The 20,105-nt window shown below is 43.0% G+C and overlaps 1 protein-coding gene across 5 annotated transcripts in view; it reads right to left on the bottom strand.

The window, feature by feature from the left end:
- The window catches only part of DENND5A (DENN domain containing 5A), a 2,487,481-nt gene that overhangs the window by 353,699 nt on the left and 2,113,677 nt on the right, over positions 1–20,105 (bottom strand). For 4 of the 5 annotated variants that reach the window (XM_069623672.1, XM_069623674.1, XM_069623673.1 and 1 more), the window contains one exon: positions 16,047–16,129. In XM_069623672.1, coding sequence (XP_069479773.1) covers positions 16,047–16,129 — 83 coding nt within the window. Of the gene's footprint in view, positions 1–1,156; positions 1,625–16,046; positions 16,130–20,105 lie in introns of those variants that run through there. The other variant, XM_069623676.1, reaches the window with a different exon arrangement.

Genomic DNA, 20,105 nt, shown 5'->3' with positions numbered 1-20,105 from the left:
TTTTAAAAAATGACCAAAATGTAAGGCAAAAAAATTAGTGATATCTGTGTTCGCTTCACGGACGGACGTCCCTGTTCGCTCCGCGGACAGCACCCCGATTGGCCCATGGGCTTGCGTCATGTCTGCGGACATGCAACTGATTGGACGGCGTGGGGCGCGTCAGATTTTCTGTGGCGCCCGCCATCTTGTATTCGCCATCGACCGCGTACAGCGCAGTAAAACTTGGATTAAAAATTGTATTAGTGGAGTGTGTTGGTATGTACGAGTGTTTGGGGAGGGTTGGGGAGTATGAGATAGGTTCAATGTTTTGTTTTTTTATGTGCTATATGCTTTTTTTGTGTTCGATTTGTCCGCGGAGAACACGGCTGTTCTGACATTTTGTAAATAAACTAAATGGTGGGGTGTTCAGAGGACAGAGTATGTGTCCTTTTTGTTCGCAAGGAAGGTGAAATTGAGCTAAAAACACTTGCGGTGTATTTAAATGTTCGTAAATACACTAACTGGGGGTGTTCTGAGGATGCTGTCTTTATTGTAATCTGTCAAGTTGAATGTGTTCTAAGAACACTTGCGGTGTCCCGAAATGGTTGCAATTACACAAAATGGGGGCGTTCTGAGAACGCTGTTTGTATTATTCGTTGTCAGGTTGAAAGTGTTCTACGAACCCTCCTTTTGTCCGCTGATAGTACAATTTCCTATGGGCCTCACCCGACTTTTTGTCCACTAAAGAAACAATAAATCAGACTGGTGTGCGCCGACATTATGTGATAATCCTATGACTGGCGCTATTGACCTGGGTGACTTGCTTTTGCGACACTAAATCATATCTCCCGCCCCTAAGCCTGACATTATAAAAGCATTCATATTCACCGCCTCTCTCCCTGACGTTACAGTGTGCGTCATCAAACGCACCCAGTCGTCTCCAGTCCTACGCGACTTTACACAGAACCCGGAAGACAACACACATTATGTCACAACACAGCGTGCCACAATTCGGAATATGAAACTGTGATTTAAAAGCAAACAGCAAGATTGTAAATTTTGTAAAGTACATTTATTTGACATCAAATGTTTAGAGAATATTCAGCGATTTGCAATTGTCTCTGCTGTCGATCCCCAAAAGTTTATTTTGAGCCACGCAATGTTCCTTTGCGGTACAGAGGGTGTTAGATCAGCTTAGAACACAGTGCGCCACAATTCGGAATATGAAACTGTGGTTTAAAAGTAAACAGCAGGATTGTACATTTGGTAAAGTACATTTATTTCACATGAAATGTTTAGAGAATATTCAGCGATTTGCAATTGTCTCTGCTGTCGATCAGCAAAAGTTTATTTTGAGCCACGCGCTGTTCCTTTGCAGTAGATAGGCTGTTGGTTTATGATAAAAGCAGTAAATGGTCGCACTGATAATTGGAAGGTTGCTCCAACAACGAGGCATTAGACCACCATAATGGTTGGTATGTTGCTTCTAGCCGCTAGTACTGCGTAAGGGCATATTGTTCCTTGGCGATTGTCCCATAAAATGGTGAGGGTCATGAAGTTGCTTACATGGAGCTGCACCTGGCAGTTGAAAAATCCATCCGCTGGAGTCTGAAAATCGTGACATTGGCAAAATGGGGCAACATACCTGTTTTAAAAAACATAAATTAGTCTCACCAGCCGATCTTTATTAAAAATATTCATTTTATTTATTAGGGCGTGAAACTATTTGCTAGCGAAGATAGTGCAAAGGAGTATGTTAATAATAAAATAATAATATTTTCGCATTTATATAGCGCTAAGAACCGTCGGGTATCTCAGCGCTGCTTATTATTACCCACGGTGTGTGGTGCTCATTTATCGACCACGGAAGGATGAAAGGCTGAGTTTGGCCGTGCCGGGATTCGAACCTGCGTTAGCAAGCTGTGCACGGATGTCAAAGCGAGCGTTCTACTCGCTGTGCCACTTGACCGGCTACAGTGAAGTGGCACAGCGAGTAGAGCGCTTGACCGGCTACAGACCGGTTAAATTATTTCTATTAACCCACCCTGTGTCGTCTGCCTTTTTCAGAGCCCTCTAAATGACAGGGGATCAATTCGGCGGTGATAGTGCGCGGTAGAAAACAATATGCCACATTGAACGAACAAGTACAACTTGACCGGGCTTTAATGCCACGCTATTATTATATTCCGGTATAAAATAATCTAAAGGGTTACTTACATTATAATTGCATTTTCCATTGTCCAAGTGTAGTGCAGTCCCAAAATACGACTCCGTGTGTGCCAACGATCTTTCTCAAAGTGATATAATATACAAAAGTGGTTTCGTTTCAGAAATGTCATCTTTATCGTGTCTTACGTTTTTGCTACACTTCTTCAAAAGAAGTCTTTAAGCACAATCTCTGTCAAGGTAAAAAATAAATAGAACCTTATACTGGGAGTCGTGGGCTTCTCCGGGCCGCGAGAAAAAAATGGAAGCAGCTGACCATCACTGTGAACGAGCATGAATGCTTACTTTGCAACATTCTGTGTAAAGCCATATGTGAGAACTTGCTGTTTACACTACATCTTTGTATATTGTTTGCGTGCTAATAAAAAAAGTTTGTTTAAGGGACGTTATGGTTCCAAGTAAAGCCGAAAAACCCCTAAAATTCGCCAGTTATGGTAAGCTAAGCAACCATAACTCGCGCCACCAATGTGCACTGCTAAGACTAACACCCAGGACATCAAAGATGACATCGTAAATGTCATTGATGACATTACTGATGACATCACATGTGCATTTACTTTTCATGAAATTTGTGTACTAGAGAATTTTATTATAATGTTGCGAAAAAAGTGTCAAGGATCATTGTAATAAATATCATACCGTAATTAGTGCTTTGAACAATGCATTGATATAAATAGCATTGTATTATGGGGTTCTATCTAGTATACTGAGCTACTAATGGAGAAACATAGCATTGTGTGCAGCGTACAAGATGAAAGTATAATATTTGTAATGTTAATATGTTGAATAATGAAATAATTGTCCTGAAATGTTCGAAAATAAACAAAATGGGGGTGTTCTCAGGACGTTCTTCGTATTGTGTGACTGCTTAGCTGTATGCAGTGAGGGAATGGCACCGAGAGTAAAGTGGAAAGGGTAAAAGGGGTGTCGAAGAGTTACGCGGTCCGCGGACACCGCGGCTGTCCGTGGACAGGGCGTGCTACATCTGGGGTTTTCCAGCAAATCCAACATGGAAAGAAGACTGTACGGATTAGCCAATCAGATGTCGAGGTTGTGGATTTGTGTTGAAAGAGACTGTGTGTGGTGAAGATGGCAGAAGTAGAGAAAGTCAGGGTGTTGGTGCTTGGAGATATGTTTGTGCATGGTTTACAACAGTACGCTCGATGCAGGCATGTTGAAAAGAACTTTGATGTGAAAGGAGTGGAGGTGGTGTGGATCACTGTGCCTGATTGCAATGTACAGGGAATTGTACAAGTTTGTGAGGATATGGCCACGATGAACAGTCCGCATGTGGTAGTTTTGCACTATGGTGCTTTCCATTTGGGCAACGTCAGTGCCCCTACTTTGTTGGCTGATTTGGAAAGCTTGGTTCAAGCCATAATGAAGATCCTTCCAAATGCAAAAGTAATTTTTTCTGGATTACTACCTAGGGCAATATGGGACAATAGTTCAGTTTTTTGTCCTCAGCAAACCATTGCTAGGTGTGTCATCAACCGAGGCATGTGTGCCTTCATGCTTAGAGCTGGTATGTTCTTCTGTAATAATGAGAATAGTGATGCCAGTAATACTGTTAATTTTAAAGAAGATGCCATCTCTTTATCTTTTACAGGAAATGCCTTTCTATTTTGGAATGTAAGGGTTGCTTTGGAGAAGGTTATGTGAAGATTTTAGGAGTAAAATAAGAAAAAAAAACAAGAAAAAAAATACAAAATAACAGGTGTCTGTCAAGCATCTGTAAAAAAAAACAAAAAAAAACGGCTCTTTTCAGAGCCAACTTCAAAGGGGAAATGGGGCACACTATTTAAATTTACATTCACCACGCTCAGATTCTCGATATGTCCGCGGACATGGCGGCAGTCCGCGGACATCAAAATCACTACGTGGGGGTTCAGTATGTTCTATGTTACATGTATATGAAGTCAGGGATATTATGGTTAAGTTGTGCTACTAAAAACCTATGAAATTCAGTGAAAAAACTTTGTTAAAGGGACGTTATGGTTAAGTTGCGCTACGAAAAACCTATGAAATTCAGTGAAAAAAACTTTGTTAAAGGGACATTATGGTTCAAAGTAAAACCCCTGAAATTCGGCAGTTATGGTAAGATAACCAACCATAACTCGCGCCACCGTGCACTGCTAACACTAACACCCAGGACATCAAAGATGACATCACAAATGTCATTGATGACATCACTGATGACATCACATGTGCATTTACTTTTCATGAAAACTCTGTACAAGGGATTCTTATAATGCTGACCAAAAACTGTCAAGGATCATTGGGATAAATATCATGAGCTAATTAGTGCATTAAGCAATGCATTGATATAAATAGCATTCTATTATGAAGTTCTATCCAGTATACTAAGCTACTTCTGCAGAAACATAGGCAGTGTGTGCAGCATACATGATGAAGGTGTAATATTCATAATCTTGCCATGTTGAATAGTGAAATGATAACTGCTTTCTTATTATAGTTTTGCGTACTGTGAAGGTACCGTAATTAGCACCAAGGTCCCTTTGCGGGTCCAATCCTTAACGGCTGGTAAAACCAGCCGTTAAGGTGGGAACCCGCAAAGGGACCTTGTAATCAGACGCTAAGGGATTACCGGTACCGGTAATCCCTTAGCGCCAGGGTTGTAATGAGGCCCCTTGACTGTTACTGAGCAAAACCATGTGGCCTAGATATGTCAGTAAAGGAATAAAAGGGGGAGCCAGACATGTGATGTCATCAGTGATGTCATTTTTGATGTCCTGGGTGTTAGTGTTAGCAGTGCACGGTGGCGCGAGTTATGGTTGCTTATCTTACCATAACTGCCGAATTTCAGGGGTTTTTCAGTTTTACTTTGAACCATAACGTCCCTTTAACAACGTTTTTTTCACTGAATTTCATAAGTTTTTAGCAGCGCAACTTAACCATAACATCCCTTTAACAAAGTTTTTTCAATGAATATATATATATATATATACATATATATATATATATATATATATATATATATACACACAGTCTTCTCTACATCTAACTACTTTTATTTTTTCTTCTCCACCTTCCGTTACCTTTCCCTTACTTGTTCTAATGCCTAAAAGACATTTGCCAAAGTAATGAGTTTATCGTTTCACTCACCGCTCGCATCTTTTCCTCTCTCTGGAACTTCGGGATCACCAGCCCCTCTGTTGTTACCGCCTCTTGCGGTCTTTTCGTCCGACCCGCTGCCCGTGGGAATGAGAAGGGTTATGCTGGGAAAGGCAGGTTCCTTCAGACCTACTGCAGATTTGATGGACTTACTTCTATCATTGTCTACGGGAAGCTTCTTAGTCTACTCAGCCGAATGACGAAGGACTCGTGATATTGCCGAAGGCCTAGAGGTACTTGGTGCCGTCGGTCTATGGGTGTCTTAATATTAATCAATCAATAGTTGATGGTCGAACCATCCTCATGCTACCAAGTGTACAGGAGTGTGGAGCATCCTCTGACGGGCCCATAGGCCAGAACTCACCCTCTAGTACCTGTAAAACAAGACAGCTGCACCTTGAGGAGGTTAGGGTGCAGGATTCACTTACTCCAACACACTTCAATAAGGACAACTCAATGGTTTGACAAAGGGAAGTCCGTTTAATGACAAGTACAAAAAACGGGGAAACAAATGGTAATCATCAATGATGCGATCGCCTGTCTCGCTTCAACTCCCAACTTCTTCATTCAGACAGCAACTTTTATGGGCAAAATTCGTCATCGTTTGACGTGCAAAACTCATAAGTTTGTCATGCAATTTCTATTGGTCGGAAAGGTAACTTAAGTATAGGTGCTATATCTGTATATGGTAACAGAGCATGCAGATTGGATAACTCTTCTCGGATGGGCGTCTACGCCCATCCCACTACATCACTCGTGATAGACGTCACTACAACTACGACGTCTTATTGGTTCTACAAGCTATAGGACCCTAGATTATTTGGTCCATTGTGATTGAGTGGGTTATACCCCTAGACATAAATCACCACTTTAATTAGAAGCATGCAGAATGGACACCCAGATGTGGAGTGCCCCAAGATTCACCCTGCCTCCCTTCCATCAATCAGTACCTTTAGGGCTATGTGTCAACTAGTTGGCTGAGGATGGCCTTGAAACTGTAGTTCTTATCAGGAAAAGTTATGGCATCCTCGGGTTCTGGGTGACATCAGACGTTGGTACCTCTTTGCCTTTGGCTGGTCACGTGTCTGTTCACCGTGAATCTGCTTCATTTTCCTTCTTTTCGTATATTTGATTCTTTGTTCAGCCCAGCCACCTGCCAGGGGCCTCTTATCTCGACCTTCACTGGCTGGCAGTCATGCTCTGACGTTTTGATCCTTCAGAGTAGCCGCTCTCCTCCCTTCCTGGAGTTGACCTCGAATTCCCAAGCATGAGCTTCTTCTTGCTGAGTTTCGATTCCACTCTTCCCTTCTGGCTTTAGCTGGAATATGAATCTGGGCCTTGGTGGTCCCCTTGCAGCCTGGGTTTAGTTCTGCTTTACAAAATGGAGTCACACTCGTATAGCATGCTTCTATGAGGTAGAGATATAATTTGTGCATGCCGCTCTATTCTTCTTCTAAGCATTGCAAGCAGACCGCTTTCTTAGCTTCTTGCGTTCCGAGCCTATTTACATGTATTCAGTTAGTTGCATACTTTCATCTTACTTCATGGTTACATCTCTGTTTACTAACATTATTTCTTCTTATATGTCCATTGCATCATTACTCTTTGTTTTTAGTCCTCGTGTGTCAGTTTTTCCTTCGTCTTTTGTGTTCATTTGTTGTCACCATCTGCCTTCCATTAGGGCTCTCTGGGACTCTTCAGGGACTGTTTGCAAGTAATCTTCATTTCGTATCAGTTGCTGGTATGGTTGCCTCAGTGGGTACCTTGCAGCCCACGGTTGCCTGGTTATTGGCGCTTCAATAGGTATACATGTACCTCTGATGGGTACTGGACAGAGCACCACTGTGGATTTTTGTTGGTTCATTTGCTCCTTATATGTCACATATCTTGGCGAGTATGCTTCTGGCATTTCGATATGAGTGGCTGGAGTGCAGACCATATTTGGGACCTCCTCTACATACTGACTGGAAAACATTTGCCTGTACGACATAGCCCAAAACTACTCCTACAAAAACAATGTCACACTAGATGAGACAACTGGCAAATATTCAGTCTCAACTTATGAAGGAAGCCGAGTAAAACTTACCAAACCCAGTCTAATTAATCATATAAAGTTATTTACATCTCTGCCACATGAGAACTGTATAACATGGCCCTACTGCAACTTTTTAAACCATGGAGAAAAGAACAAGAATTATTAGGTAAATATGACTCATTTGAAGCTGCATTCAAAACAAATGAAAGCAGTATAACAAATGTCATTTTAAAAAAATACAACCAAATGTTGGACAATGAACGCCAACAAGAGGAAACAATTGAAGCTCAACTAGATAAAGACACTCCGGAGGGTAGTTAACATTCCCTTACAGGAAGCCAATAACCACTTGGAGAACCACTCATTCTAAATTAAGTAGAAATAGCCGTGACTAAGGTAGAAAATACCATGTATCAATATAAAAAATATGAAGAAGACTTGTCAGTGCTCAAATCACAGCTGAATGATGAACAACTCACCATTTATTGAGAAGTTCCTGAAGAAATTGAACATGGTTGTCAACATGAAACTAAAAGTTGTAGCTGTAAAAATTATAAACCTCTGCTCCTGTATGTAAGTGGTGAAGCTGGTTCTGGAAAAACATTCTTAATTAAAATAATCAGCCATTTTGTACAAAACTTAAACAACAACCTTTCGACTGTTGTAACAGCCCCCACAGGTTAAGCTGCCTACAACATAGGAGGTGTCATTTTACACTAACTACTTCTCCTTCCGGTCCAAGACTGGATCTTAATCCTAATCCAGGACTGGATCGTTCATAGATTCACATGCTTGGAACAGATTGAAAAGCAGTATTTTACCATTCAGCTGTGTGCAGTATAGGTGGTAGATAGTAAAGGCTCATTTTATTGAAACAGGCCCTGCAGCAGTGCTTGCACCAGCTTCTGTTCTTGTCTGTGCAACCAAACATTAGTGCTTGGCAAACATTTTCAGCACTGCCCAAGTAGCTGCCCATCAAATTTATAGAAGTTGGATTCATCCCCATATGGCTGCTGAAGTTGCCACCACTCTGGTAGAGAGAGTGTGTGCTTTACTGTGAAGAGGTCTATTAGCCTTAGTATGGCAGAAGGATTTTGCCAATATAATCCATCGCAAAATGTCCTATTTTGAAAAGTCCTTTGTCTTGTTGGCAGGAGAAAAAGCGTTGAACAGTTGTGTATATTGCCCTGTCTATGTAATATTCTAACATCTGTTTTATGTCCGAAAGATTGTAGGGTGACTTTTGCTGGTAAAGACACATTCAAAAAGAATGCAGGTATCACAATTGTTGAGTTCATGTGTAAATCCATTGGTACCTTAGGCATAAAACACAGGTATGTCTGGAAGAAGCACAAATACAGCTCATTGGCCACTAGAGCCCAAATTTGTAACAGATGCCTTGCAGAAGTAATGGTTATTAGGAATGAGACTTTCCCTAAAATATATTTGATATGGAGTTCTGAGAGTAGCTAAAAGGGCAAATTCATGAGCATGGTGAGAACTCTGTTTAGGCTCAATGCTGGTGCCACTGGCCTGAATGTACAGAGTGAAGGTACGGATATGCCTTTCATGAAATGCTTCATTATCCTCTGGATAAAGAGGGGGTCGTCCTCTGGCATTCTGGTGTTGTGCGATATGGCTGTTAAATGCAATCTTACTGAAGAATATGTTAATCCATTCTCTTCCAAGGATAGAAAGCATGGGAGAACCTGATGGGGTTGTACGTGGAATGGTTGTAACCCCTGTTGCGCACATCACGCACAGAGACTCATCCATTTACACTTTTAAGATCTGGTCGTCTAAGAGGCCCTTGCTGCCTGCATCACTTTCTTGCATCCATCTGGAATGACTAATTGGACGAATTCTGTGAAATCAGGAGCTATGCCGTAAGCTGGAGTGGCCTGTCATTGTGGTGGTAGATCTGGTACTTGCTCCTGGATAACAGGTCCTTCGTTAGTGTGAAGCATAGCAGTTGGTCTAGTGAAATGTGCAGAAGGCCAAAGTATCAATATTGCCTATGCCAAGCCAGGGCTATGATTATATATTCACAGGGGTATCTTCTGACATTTTTTAGCATTCCTTATTAGTGATATCAGTGCGAGTACGTATGAAAACATTCCTGTCCACAGGAAGGAGAACATATCCCATACCAAACCCTTCTGGGGAAACCTGTAGGTAAAGGTATTGCATTTCTAGTTCTGTTGGGTGGCAAATATGTCTATCTGAGGTGTCCCCAAAGGTTTGAACGCCCTTGCTAACTGTCCATTATGCAGCTCCCATTTGTGGCATTGCTGTACTGTTCTGCTGCGCTTGTCCGCTATCCTTTTCTGTGCTCATGCCAGGTAATGAGCTTGCAGGGACATGGTGTGCCAAATGGCCTAGTGCTGTGGCTGTTGTGCTTCCTGCAACAGCTGTCTGGTGTGAATTCCACCCTGTTTTCTTATGTAATACAATGCTGTTGTATTGTCTGTAACAATTCTTATAGACTTTCCTTTGAGTGGAGAGAGGAGGGATTGAAGCTCCCATATCACTGCCCTTAGTCTCTCAAGGCCATTGATATGCAACTGCGTTTACTCCTCTGGCCAATGCCCCTTTGTGGCGAGTTCTGTCAGATGGCCTCCCCATCTTGTTAAGGATGCATCCACAATGAGTTTCTTTGGGTGGATTGACGCAGATGTTCCCCTTGCACATGGGTTTTCGATATGGTTCTATCACTATAGGTGCCTTAGGAGAGCCGGTGTGATCGGTATCTTTTCCTCCCAGTGGCCCAGAGTTTGCGACCATCTGGCGGCCAGAAACTGTTGAATGGGTGTCATTCGGAGCCTGCAATGTGGGATGAGGTGAATCCAGGACGACATTTTTCCCTGAACGTCCTTGCTGAAAGAGCCAGGGTTTTCTTGAATCAGTGGATCATGGACAGGATTAACTGAATTCTGTCTTGAGATGGTTTGACGAAAGAGCGTTGTCGAATACCATGCTACCAGGAAACTCAATTCCTTGGTGGGCCACATGGAAGATTTTTTGTAGTTGATGACAAAAGCTAGTGAGGTTAATATCACAATTGTGTTTTGGATGGACTGAACTGCCACCATGTGCGCCATTGCCATTGGCAGCCAGTTATTGCATGTGTTGGCCCCTAGATCAGAGTTGCATGGGCAGTAGTCATTTGGTTAAGATCCTGATGTTTCTTAGTTCTTTTTGTATGGCTTTTATGTGCAGCATGGTGTACACTTCTTGTTAGAGCAACTATTGCTGTTTTATCCTCTGTTTTGTTGGTGTAATTGTGGGTGTTTCTCCTAGCGGAGTCACCCTTTCCCCTTGATAGCCGTCTCGACCCATGTGATTCTTCCCCCTGACACCACCCCCAGGGTTAGGATAAGGAAGCGGCTGCCTGCCCCTGGCCACATGGGAGGCGACTTTAGGCTGGGGTTTGGTGATGACTCCACACAGGATTCATCACAAGATCCGGCAAACGCAAAAGTAACCTCTTTGATGACCTTGCTGTCAGGCTTGCATATGTTCTTTCTCCTTTTGTAATGGCTTGGCAGTTGAAGAACAGTGCTCTGGAGGGTTTCCCAGAGCAATGCCAGAGGTTAGGATTAATTCCAAACCTTCCAGCCATCACCTCTTTTGTTTTGCGTAAAATCTGTCAGCAGCAGTAGCAATTTTACCTAAAAACATAGCTGGGACTGAAAAGTGTAGGAGCTCTCCAGTTCACACACAGTATGGGAGACAGGAAGGGGATAAGAAAAGAAAAGAAGGGCATTACCAAAGATCAGTGTCTCCAATTATTATTCCAGACACTAAGCAGGACCAGATTCTGAACCATCACATGGACTCTGACTTTGGGGCAGCACACAATCTCTTTCCCAGATTGTCAGACTCAGAAGATTCCCTTATGGATATACAACTTTATTCACCACAAGTCTTACACCACAGGAGGAAGAAAGGCCTCATTTTCCACAGCCACCGCATTAATCTCTACCTAATATACCAATGGTTTGACCGGAACCAGTCATTCACTTGAGATGTTCCTGTCCATGCAGGTTCTTACATCGTTAAAAGTTTTGGTCTCAACAGACACTATACCAACCAACCACTTCATAGGTGCTGGAACCTACTGTTGCTCCAGCACCCCTATTACAGGGTCTATGTGACCCTCCACTTCTAAAGGTGAGAACCATGTTGCCATGGTATGCATTCAACAAAAAGAACACACCTCTGCAAATTCCACGGGACCGTGCACCAGTCCTGACAGATCAGGAAGATGGGGAACTAACTCACATTGAATCGGACAATGGACCAAAAGATACTGATTCTTCATTGGTGTCCATTCAAAATGATTACTGGGGGGAGGATTCCGATCCAAAAGAGGACTTCCTGAAATACCCCCGAAAGCAAACACCTCCAGAAGAGGTGAGAGCAGTCCTTACCGTGATCACAAAAGCATGTGATACTTTTGGATTGCAAACAGCTGAGAGTAAGTGCGATTATAGGAATAGGCACATGAAATCTGTCATATATATATAACGATATTGCACCATGTATAGGAGGAAGGTCTCCTGTTGATAAAGCGTCCCTTCTTGACATTAGTGTTGAAAGGGTGCCTAGAAAGCAGTACCGGGCTCCAGACCTGGCTCCTAAATGTCTCATTAGCCAAGCTACACCAGAGTCTTTGGTGTCGGCAGCAGCCAGGAGAAAGGCAAATGCCCAGTCTGTGAAATGCTTAATGCCTCCTAGAAATGAGCAACAAAGGGCAGAAGCCCTTGGGAAAAAGATATTGACAACAAAAGCCACTACCATAAGTGGCTAATGCTATTGCAATTATGGCGCAGTATGACATAGAAATGCAGAACCGCATAACATCAATACTAGAGCACCTGCCTGAGGAAAAAAGAAAGAAGGAATTTGAAATCCTGAAGGAAGGCGAGGAATCCTCCAATCACAAAATCAGCATTGCAGTGGAAGTCGCCGAAACAGGCTTTAAACAAATCCAGTGGAGCAACACTGGAGGCAGGGACCGCATAGTTGTACAGATTCAGACCAAATGTACCGTCAGTCTTGGATATCCCATTCGAGGGCGAGGAGTTCTTTAACAAGAATATCGATGATGCACTAAAATCAATTAAAACGGACACTGACACAGCAAGGTCCATGGCATCCCTACAGGCTTATTGGCCCTTTCGGGGTGACACAGAAAGATCGTCATCTGGAAAAAAAAAGCAGTAGGCCATACCATCTTCAATCAGCATCACCAATCTTATTACTCCCAAGTGTAGGGTAGTGAACGGAATATCAAGGATACCTAAAAAAAACAAAGACTACCACGCCACAAAATGCAAAGGCTGAAGCATTTTCGACAGCTGGACCCAGTAAGCACCAGGCTTCACTCACCGGAAAGAGGTTGAATTACACAACCTCTACTACATCTTCTACTGAGGATGAAGCCATTCCCAGATCTTTAATGGCATTCTATCAATGTACCAATCCCTCTAATGTCAATTTTCAAAGAACCTATTATAAAAAGCCAGTTCAGAACCAAGTTGGTGCCTCAAAGACTCGGGAATTAAAGAAGAAAACCTTAAATTGTCATAATTCTGCCTTATTAAGAAAACCTCACTCTAATGAGGAATTGCAGACTCCTTCCACAACCTCCCCTTCCTCTAATATCTCTAAGTTCATAGAATTTAGGTAAGTGAAAGAAATATGAAACAACTTAATGTTACCCATTTTTCTATGGACTTCAGTTTCCACAATGCTAAAAGTACTGGGACGAAGAAGAGGAACTAAGAGGAAATGGGGACTCAGAATACTGAATATCCAAAGGTGCGGTATAGTCATTGCCAATTAGAGCACCTGAGTGGGATATTTAAAACCCAGGTTGAGACCCAACTGTGCTGTGAGGATGAAGCAGAGGAATACGCAGATCATGGCCGTGCGGGAGGAATAGCTGAGGAGGCTCAAGCAATCTGTGGTGCAGGAGCAGCCACAGAGAGAAGGCCACCAAAAGAAGTCACTCCGATGGAAGAAAACCATAAGAATCGCAGAGTATGCGCAGCCAAAGACAGCGTACTAAGAAGAAGCCAAGCTGTGAAGGAGACGCGCTCCCGAAGCAGCGTGGGGCAGACCGGGGAAACCACAGAAGATCAACGGAGGTGCGAAGAACCGGTGAGTTGGCAGAGTGAATGCTGACCCCCGGGAACTTTGTGCACGAAAGAATACCGAACAATTAACTAATCCAAGCAGAATGAATACCAAGTAATTAAAGAAAACGAAGGTAAGTGGCTAAGTGACAAAGAAGAAAGTTCCCTCGTAAGGGACTACAAGAGGGGAAAGATTATAACCACTGCTACCCACACCCAAGAGACTGTCAAAATACTTTGGGCAAACTACCAGTGGGGAAGCCTCTAGCCAACACTACCTACAGTCAAGAGGCTACAGATAGACCAGATCAAGACAATCACTGGGAAAAGCTCGTAACCAGCATTACCAAGTGGTGAGAAACCTAAAAGAAATTAAAGCGAAAATCCCCTTTTGTGAGATTTATTTCAGTTTGCCAACAGCCAAGTGACTGAAATCAGACTGAGGCGACAAGGGCGCAACTCTTCCTTTTTGGAATTTCAATTGGAGGCATCTTGTAACCCAAACTGCTGTTGGGCAAAAGGCTGTCCAGGTTTATTAAGAGACCCTTTGAGAATAATGCATGGACATTTTAGGAAACACTGGAACACAAGAGGTCAAGAGTCAAGAGATTATAAGCAGAAGAGGCAGTTGTTGGTTAAACTGCTGGTTGTTGGTTAAACATCCTTCCAAGAGAGATTGGTGTGGAGAATCTTGGAATAAATATTACCATCAAAGTTTGAAGTTTGTTTACAAAATGGGCAGGGCGGAATCGGATGTGTTTCTTAAACGAAGATAAACGAAGGGCACATTTTATCACCTGTTGTGGGAATGTAGGTTGATTTCGGCCCTATGGGACGGAGTTACTAACATTATGGCCAGAACCCTAGGAAGCATAGTCCCCAAAGACCCTAAACTGTTACTGTTACATGCATGTGGAGACTATGAGGGGTCCAGATGGGACAGTAAATGGCTTGCAAACGCTGCCATGGTGGTTACAAGAGACTTGGCAGTCACATGGGGATCCAGTGACATACAGACAGTTGCAAACTGGGAGGCAAGTATGGACGGCTGCCGAAGTATGGAAAAGATAGCATACCGGACAAAGGGAATGCAGGAGAAATATGTTAAAATATGGGGAAAATGGGAAGAACATTCACTGTAGGAAGAGGGGCGGGGTGCAGGGACAGAGGAGGGGTAGGCAATCTTTGGAATGGGACCGGGATATGGGACACGAGTGGGGTTGGTGAAATGGGGTTGGCTGGGGGAGGGTGTCCTTATTGTGCAGATGTTCAAGCTTTGGTGGTGTTTTTATTCAAAAATGCTAATAAAGAGACGCATACAAAAGAAAGTTTGAAGTTAGTTGCAGGAGTTTTCTTCCTGGCAGGCGAGTATACCAGGAGGGGGCATATAGTGGTTAGTCCTGGCAGGCGAGTGGACCAGGAAACAGAGATGGTGCTTTGATATCTTTGTTGCAGAAAGTTTGTGGAAATAACTTTTGTTGAACGAAAGAATTGATGTACTTTATCATTTGTTGACAAGCAGTAGCATCACTGAGCCAAGTTGCTGTTTGTTATTCTGATGAAAGAGTTTTACTTTCAACAAAAGGTATTGAGAAAGAGTGACATGCTATTTTAACAGAAAAATTACATTTTGGTTTTGGAACCTGCGTTTTGAGGAGAAAGTCAATCATCCTTGCAAGAGGGATATTGTTGAAGACAGTGACTTTTTGAATTGTCAACCAGCTCTGGTGAAAAGGACATTTGTTGTTTCTCCAAGAAAGACTCTCTGGTTAAAAAAAAGACTTTTCTATTTCTTTGAACAGAACTTTGTTGAAACAGAAATATAATCTGAGTATTCCTGAATTGATTAAGGGGAAGGGAATATAATCCTGGTTGCAAGGAGTGCTTCCATGAACATTTGCGTTTGTACCACAATACTGTTTTGTTGAACTAAACTAGCCGTATTTGCCTTGTGTGATTTAGATATTTTTGGACATTAGGAACATTTTCTTTAGATTTACTTTGATAGGTAGGGAGCTCTATATTAGGTTGGGGAATGTTAGGTGTTCATCAAACCCTGTTTTACTTGACTGAATGGCAAACCTCGAGAAAACCTTACCTTTGTGCCTATCTCACATTTCGGACCCATCACATTCTGCACTGCGCAAATACTGTCAATTGCTGCCGAGTAACCAATCAATGGTACCAGAATAAAAGAAATAGAACAAAACTTTGTTCTACACATTTCCCAAAAGTTCACACTGCGTACAAATAAAGTTCTAGTTAAAGTTCTGATTTTTAAGGATATTAAAATGTTGGGATTAGTGAAATGACACATTCACAGTTGAGAACATCACTCTGCCAATGTATATTTCTTTATCAGAAACCACCCACTTCTTGTAGAATAGACAGCGTGGTTTGTTCTAGGACTGGCACAACAATGGGTGACTACATTTGTTACTGCATGAATAAAGATGAAGAGTCGACTGTGAAAAAGTGCAATTAACAGCAACATCCAGTAAACATATTTATGAGCAAACAGTACCCACCTCCTTCTCTGGTTTATGAAAATGCTTGACTATGCCATTGACTGCCTCGCCAATTGCTTCTTGAATCTGGCCAGTATTTGGCTCTGTAAAATAGAAATATTTATAGCTCAAGCAGAGTAATGAGTCATAAAATCAATACAAATTCAAACATCATACTACATCAAATTATATAATTTATGAGACACTAATTACTATGTATTTTAACAACTGATTTTATGAGGGTCTGAGTGGGTTTGTACATTTTTGAGGATAAAAACAAATTACTTACCCCTGGTAATATTCTTTCTACTGGATGTTCATCCACTGTCTGTAATGCCCATGCATCTGAAGCGGTGAGTTGCCATTCTTACAGATGCTGCATCACCTGTCTCCCACCGCGGTCCTGTAAGCAAAGTTCACAGAGAGGTTTTGGGGCTGTGGAATAGGGCACAGAGGAATTGGCTGCCTGTGTAGGTTTTCCTCCTCGGCTTCTGGGGCATTTGAGAATCTCCTTTGCCCTCTCAAGGTAGCCTGACCTCTTCCCCTTTGGCTAAAAAAGGAGCAGTAGTGAAAAGAACGCCCTCTCCAAGCCTGCACAGCAGGGTGTTGGTGTTGTTACGGCCGACGAATGAAATGGCCCTAAAGATTTTACAGCAGCCTTAGAAGCTGCCTGCTTTTCTAAGGTGTCATCAGTCTTTGCTTCAAAAAGGTTGGACCCATCGAAGGGCATGTCCAGGAGCATTGATTGGACATCGGGAGCAAAGCCAGACTTGCGTAACCATACAAATCTCCTGATCACCACACTTGAACCCAAAAACTGGCCAACGCAGTCTGATGCATCAAGGCCTGACTGAAGGGACTGGCAAGAAGCTTCCTTACCATCATTGATGAGGTTGTTGAAGCCATTTCTCATCTCCCATTCAGGAATGTTTTCTGCCGCCTGGGAAATGACATTCCATAATGTATACGTGTATTTCACCAGAGCACAAGACGCATTGATAGCTTTCAGTGTCATGTTTCTCCACTGTCTGTAATGCCCATGCATCTGAAGTAATGAGATGTCATTCTTACAAATGCTGGGTCACCTGTCTCCCAACGGGGACCTGTAAGCAAAGTTCACAGAGAAGTTTTGGTGCTCTGGCTGTGGAATAGGGCAGTGAGGAAATGGCTGTCTGAGTAGGTTTTCCTCCACAGCCTCTGGGGCATCTGAGAACCTCCTTTGTCCTCTCAAGGTAGCCTGACCTCTTCCCCTTTGGCGAAAAGAGGAATAGTAGTGAAGAGAACGCCCTCTCAAAGCCTGCGCAGGAGGGTGTTGGTGTTGTTACGGCTGACAAATGAAATGGCCCTAAAGATATCGCAGCAGCCTTAGAAGCTGCTAGCTTTTCTAGGCTGTCGTCAGCCTTTGCTTCAAAAAGGTTGGACCCATCGAAGGGCATGTCCAGAAGCATTGATTGGACGTCGGGGGCAAAGCCAGACTTGCATAACCACGCAAATCTCCTGATCACCACACCTGAAACAAAACAATGGCCAACAGAGTCTGACGCATCAAGGCCTGACTGAAGAGACTGGCAAGAAGCTTTCTTACCATCATTGATGAGGTTGTTGAAGCCATCTCTCATCTCCCCTTCAGGAATGTTTTCTGCCGCCTGGGAAATGACATTCCATAATGTAGAAGTATATTTCACCAGAACACAAGACGCATTGATGGCTATCAGTGTCATGTTTCACGCAGGCAATACCCTTTCAGCCAGTGCGTTGTATTTCTTATCGTCCCTATCCGGAGGATGGTCAGATAAACTGTGGCCTTTGAGGCGGATGTATCCGCCTGCACCTCCAAACTTTCTACTGAAGGGGGGCTGGAGAGGAAGTCGGGGACAACAGAAAAAAGGCCTGTATTTCTTCACCAACGCCTTGTTTACAGCATAGGTGGTGTATGGTTTGTGGTAGTTTTCTAGATTTTTTTTTTTAGTGGCACATGGAAGGGCAGCACAGGCTCCTTGGGAGGGCTTCTGTTCAGAATGTCAGTAAGGTCATCCTGGTTAATGTCCTTAGCAGGACACCTCCCAACTCAAATACTCAATCACCCTATTCATGACCATTCTATAGGTCACATTAAGATGAGAGTATATGTCTGAAGTGTCAGATTCCACCTCATGAGAGGTATCCAGACCACTGGCTTCTTTCATTGGCTAGGTCTTCAAGACGGGATTGGTCCGAGACCAACTCTTCTGGAACATTGTTAGTTCCAATATGTTCATACCCGAAGGGTACGACCTCATCTTCCTCGAAGATGTACCCAAAGGATCTGAAGAAATCCGTCTTAGATATGGGTTTAAAACACATCTCCAGGGTCGACTTTAACTCCTATGAGGAGGAAGTCACAGAAGCTTTTTGGTTCTATGAAGTCTCCATGATCGACGCTATGCGAGACGACATTGCTGAGGTCTTCAGACTCAGGCTTTTGGGCACGCAAATCTATACTTTGCTGGATTCTCTGCCGGTTCAACAGCCTTTAGCAACTCTTTCGAGGGACCACGGAAAAGTCCTCCATCATCTTTTCTCTGAACTTTTCCCACTCAGCTGCAGAAGAGGTTTTATTGGGAAAATGTACCTGTCGTTTGTCGGGTGAAGACAGAGGATGTGGAACGATGGCATCGTTTCTTGGACTTCTTCTGTGACAATGAAAAGGAAGAATGACGGGAATCGCTCCAGGATCGTAACCGTTCAGAATGCCAAGATCGTTTCTTGGGTCTTTCTGGAGATTGGTCTCCAGGGGAGCTCCTACCTTCAGAAGATTTTCTCTTCGAAGGTAAGGAAGATGGAGACTTGGAAACCAAGTGACCTAGGGTGAGCTTCGATCTTCTCTCCTTAAAGAACGTGCTTGTTATTTTTAAGATGGATTTCTGAACTCTGACTTCGTGGGCAGAGGTTCAGAAGGCCAGCCTAGTTTCTTGGAACAGGGCAACCTTCTAGACAAGCCAGACCAATCAAGGTAGCACTGGCGGCGGTCAGGACTAGGTCTCAGGAGGGGGCAGAGGGGGTGAGGGTGATCGAAAGTCCACAATGAGCACACACAGTAAACAACACCACAAAATACTCTCAGTCAAGTGTATATATCAAAAATACATATACATTTATTAAAGGCCTTTTAACTCAAACATAAAGTATAATTCTGCAGTATTAACTAAACTAACACAACACTAACTTATGAATCATGTATACAGTAACAGTGGCCTAAAAGGAAATTACACCAGTAGAGATCCACAACCTGTAAAGAAAGGGGTCACACAGTGCAGATATATCTTAGGCAGTCCTTCAACAATTCCAACCCTAACTAAAAGGCAGTCCAGTCCCTGCAATAAGTAGAGCATTAAGCTCAAAAGTACATTCAATGCCGCAGCACGCGATTGCTCGGTTAAGTTGAAAAAGGGGTCTCTTCAAGGGGCTGTAGCGACTCAGGAAGGTGGATGAGATGATGAAGAATAACTTCCCACTATTCAAGGAGGGGCTCCCCAAGAGGGCAGAAAAGGTTCCAAGAATTGGGAATAGCTCAGTAGCACAGGCTACATTGATGAAGAAGAGTGGCCCTCAGGGGACACTCGTGTATAAAAGTCAATGGATGCACCAGGGTCCACCGGTAAGGGATACAAGTACTTACCAACCCTCGGCGCACTATGGACCAAACTTCACTGTTAGGCAGAAACCTGTGCAGTTCCCTTAGGGACCACTGCAAAAAGTTTAAGACTACAGGTGTTAGCAGTAAAACCAATTGGTAGCAGTCTGCACCACCCCGATTTACCTGGTAGCTGTGGCTGAGCAGTCAGACTTCTCTCAAGAAGACAAGCAAACACTGACCAGAGCTTTGGTATAAAAGTATATAATTATTTATTTAAAAACACACTTGTAAAAATACACTGGCACTAATATGTCAAGCAAGTTCAAAAACAGTCACTAGAAATATATACACCTCCCTAATTAATTATTTGACAAGTCTAGATTAATACACCACTTATTTAGCAAAACAGTGGTGAGCGCGTAACCATAGATGGCACTCCAATAATTATTTAAAAAGGGAGAGAA

This window comes from Ambystoma mexicanum, chromosome 11, assembly GCF_040938575.1.
Source record: "Ambystoma mexicanum isolate Mex_15411 chromosome 11, UKY_AmexF1_1, whole genome shotgun sequence".
Taxonomy (NCBI): Eukaryota; Metazoa; Chordata; class Amphibia; order Caudata; family Ambystomatidae; genus Ambystoma; species Ambystoma mexicanum.
Note: the sequence above shows the minus strand (reverse complement) of the source record. Positions and strands in the feature narration are given on the sequence as shown.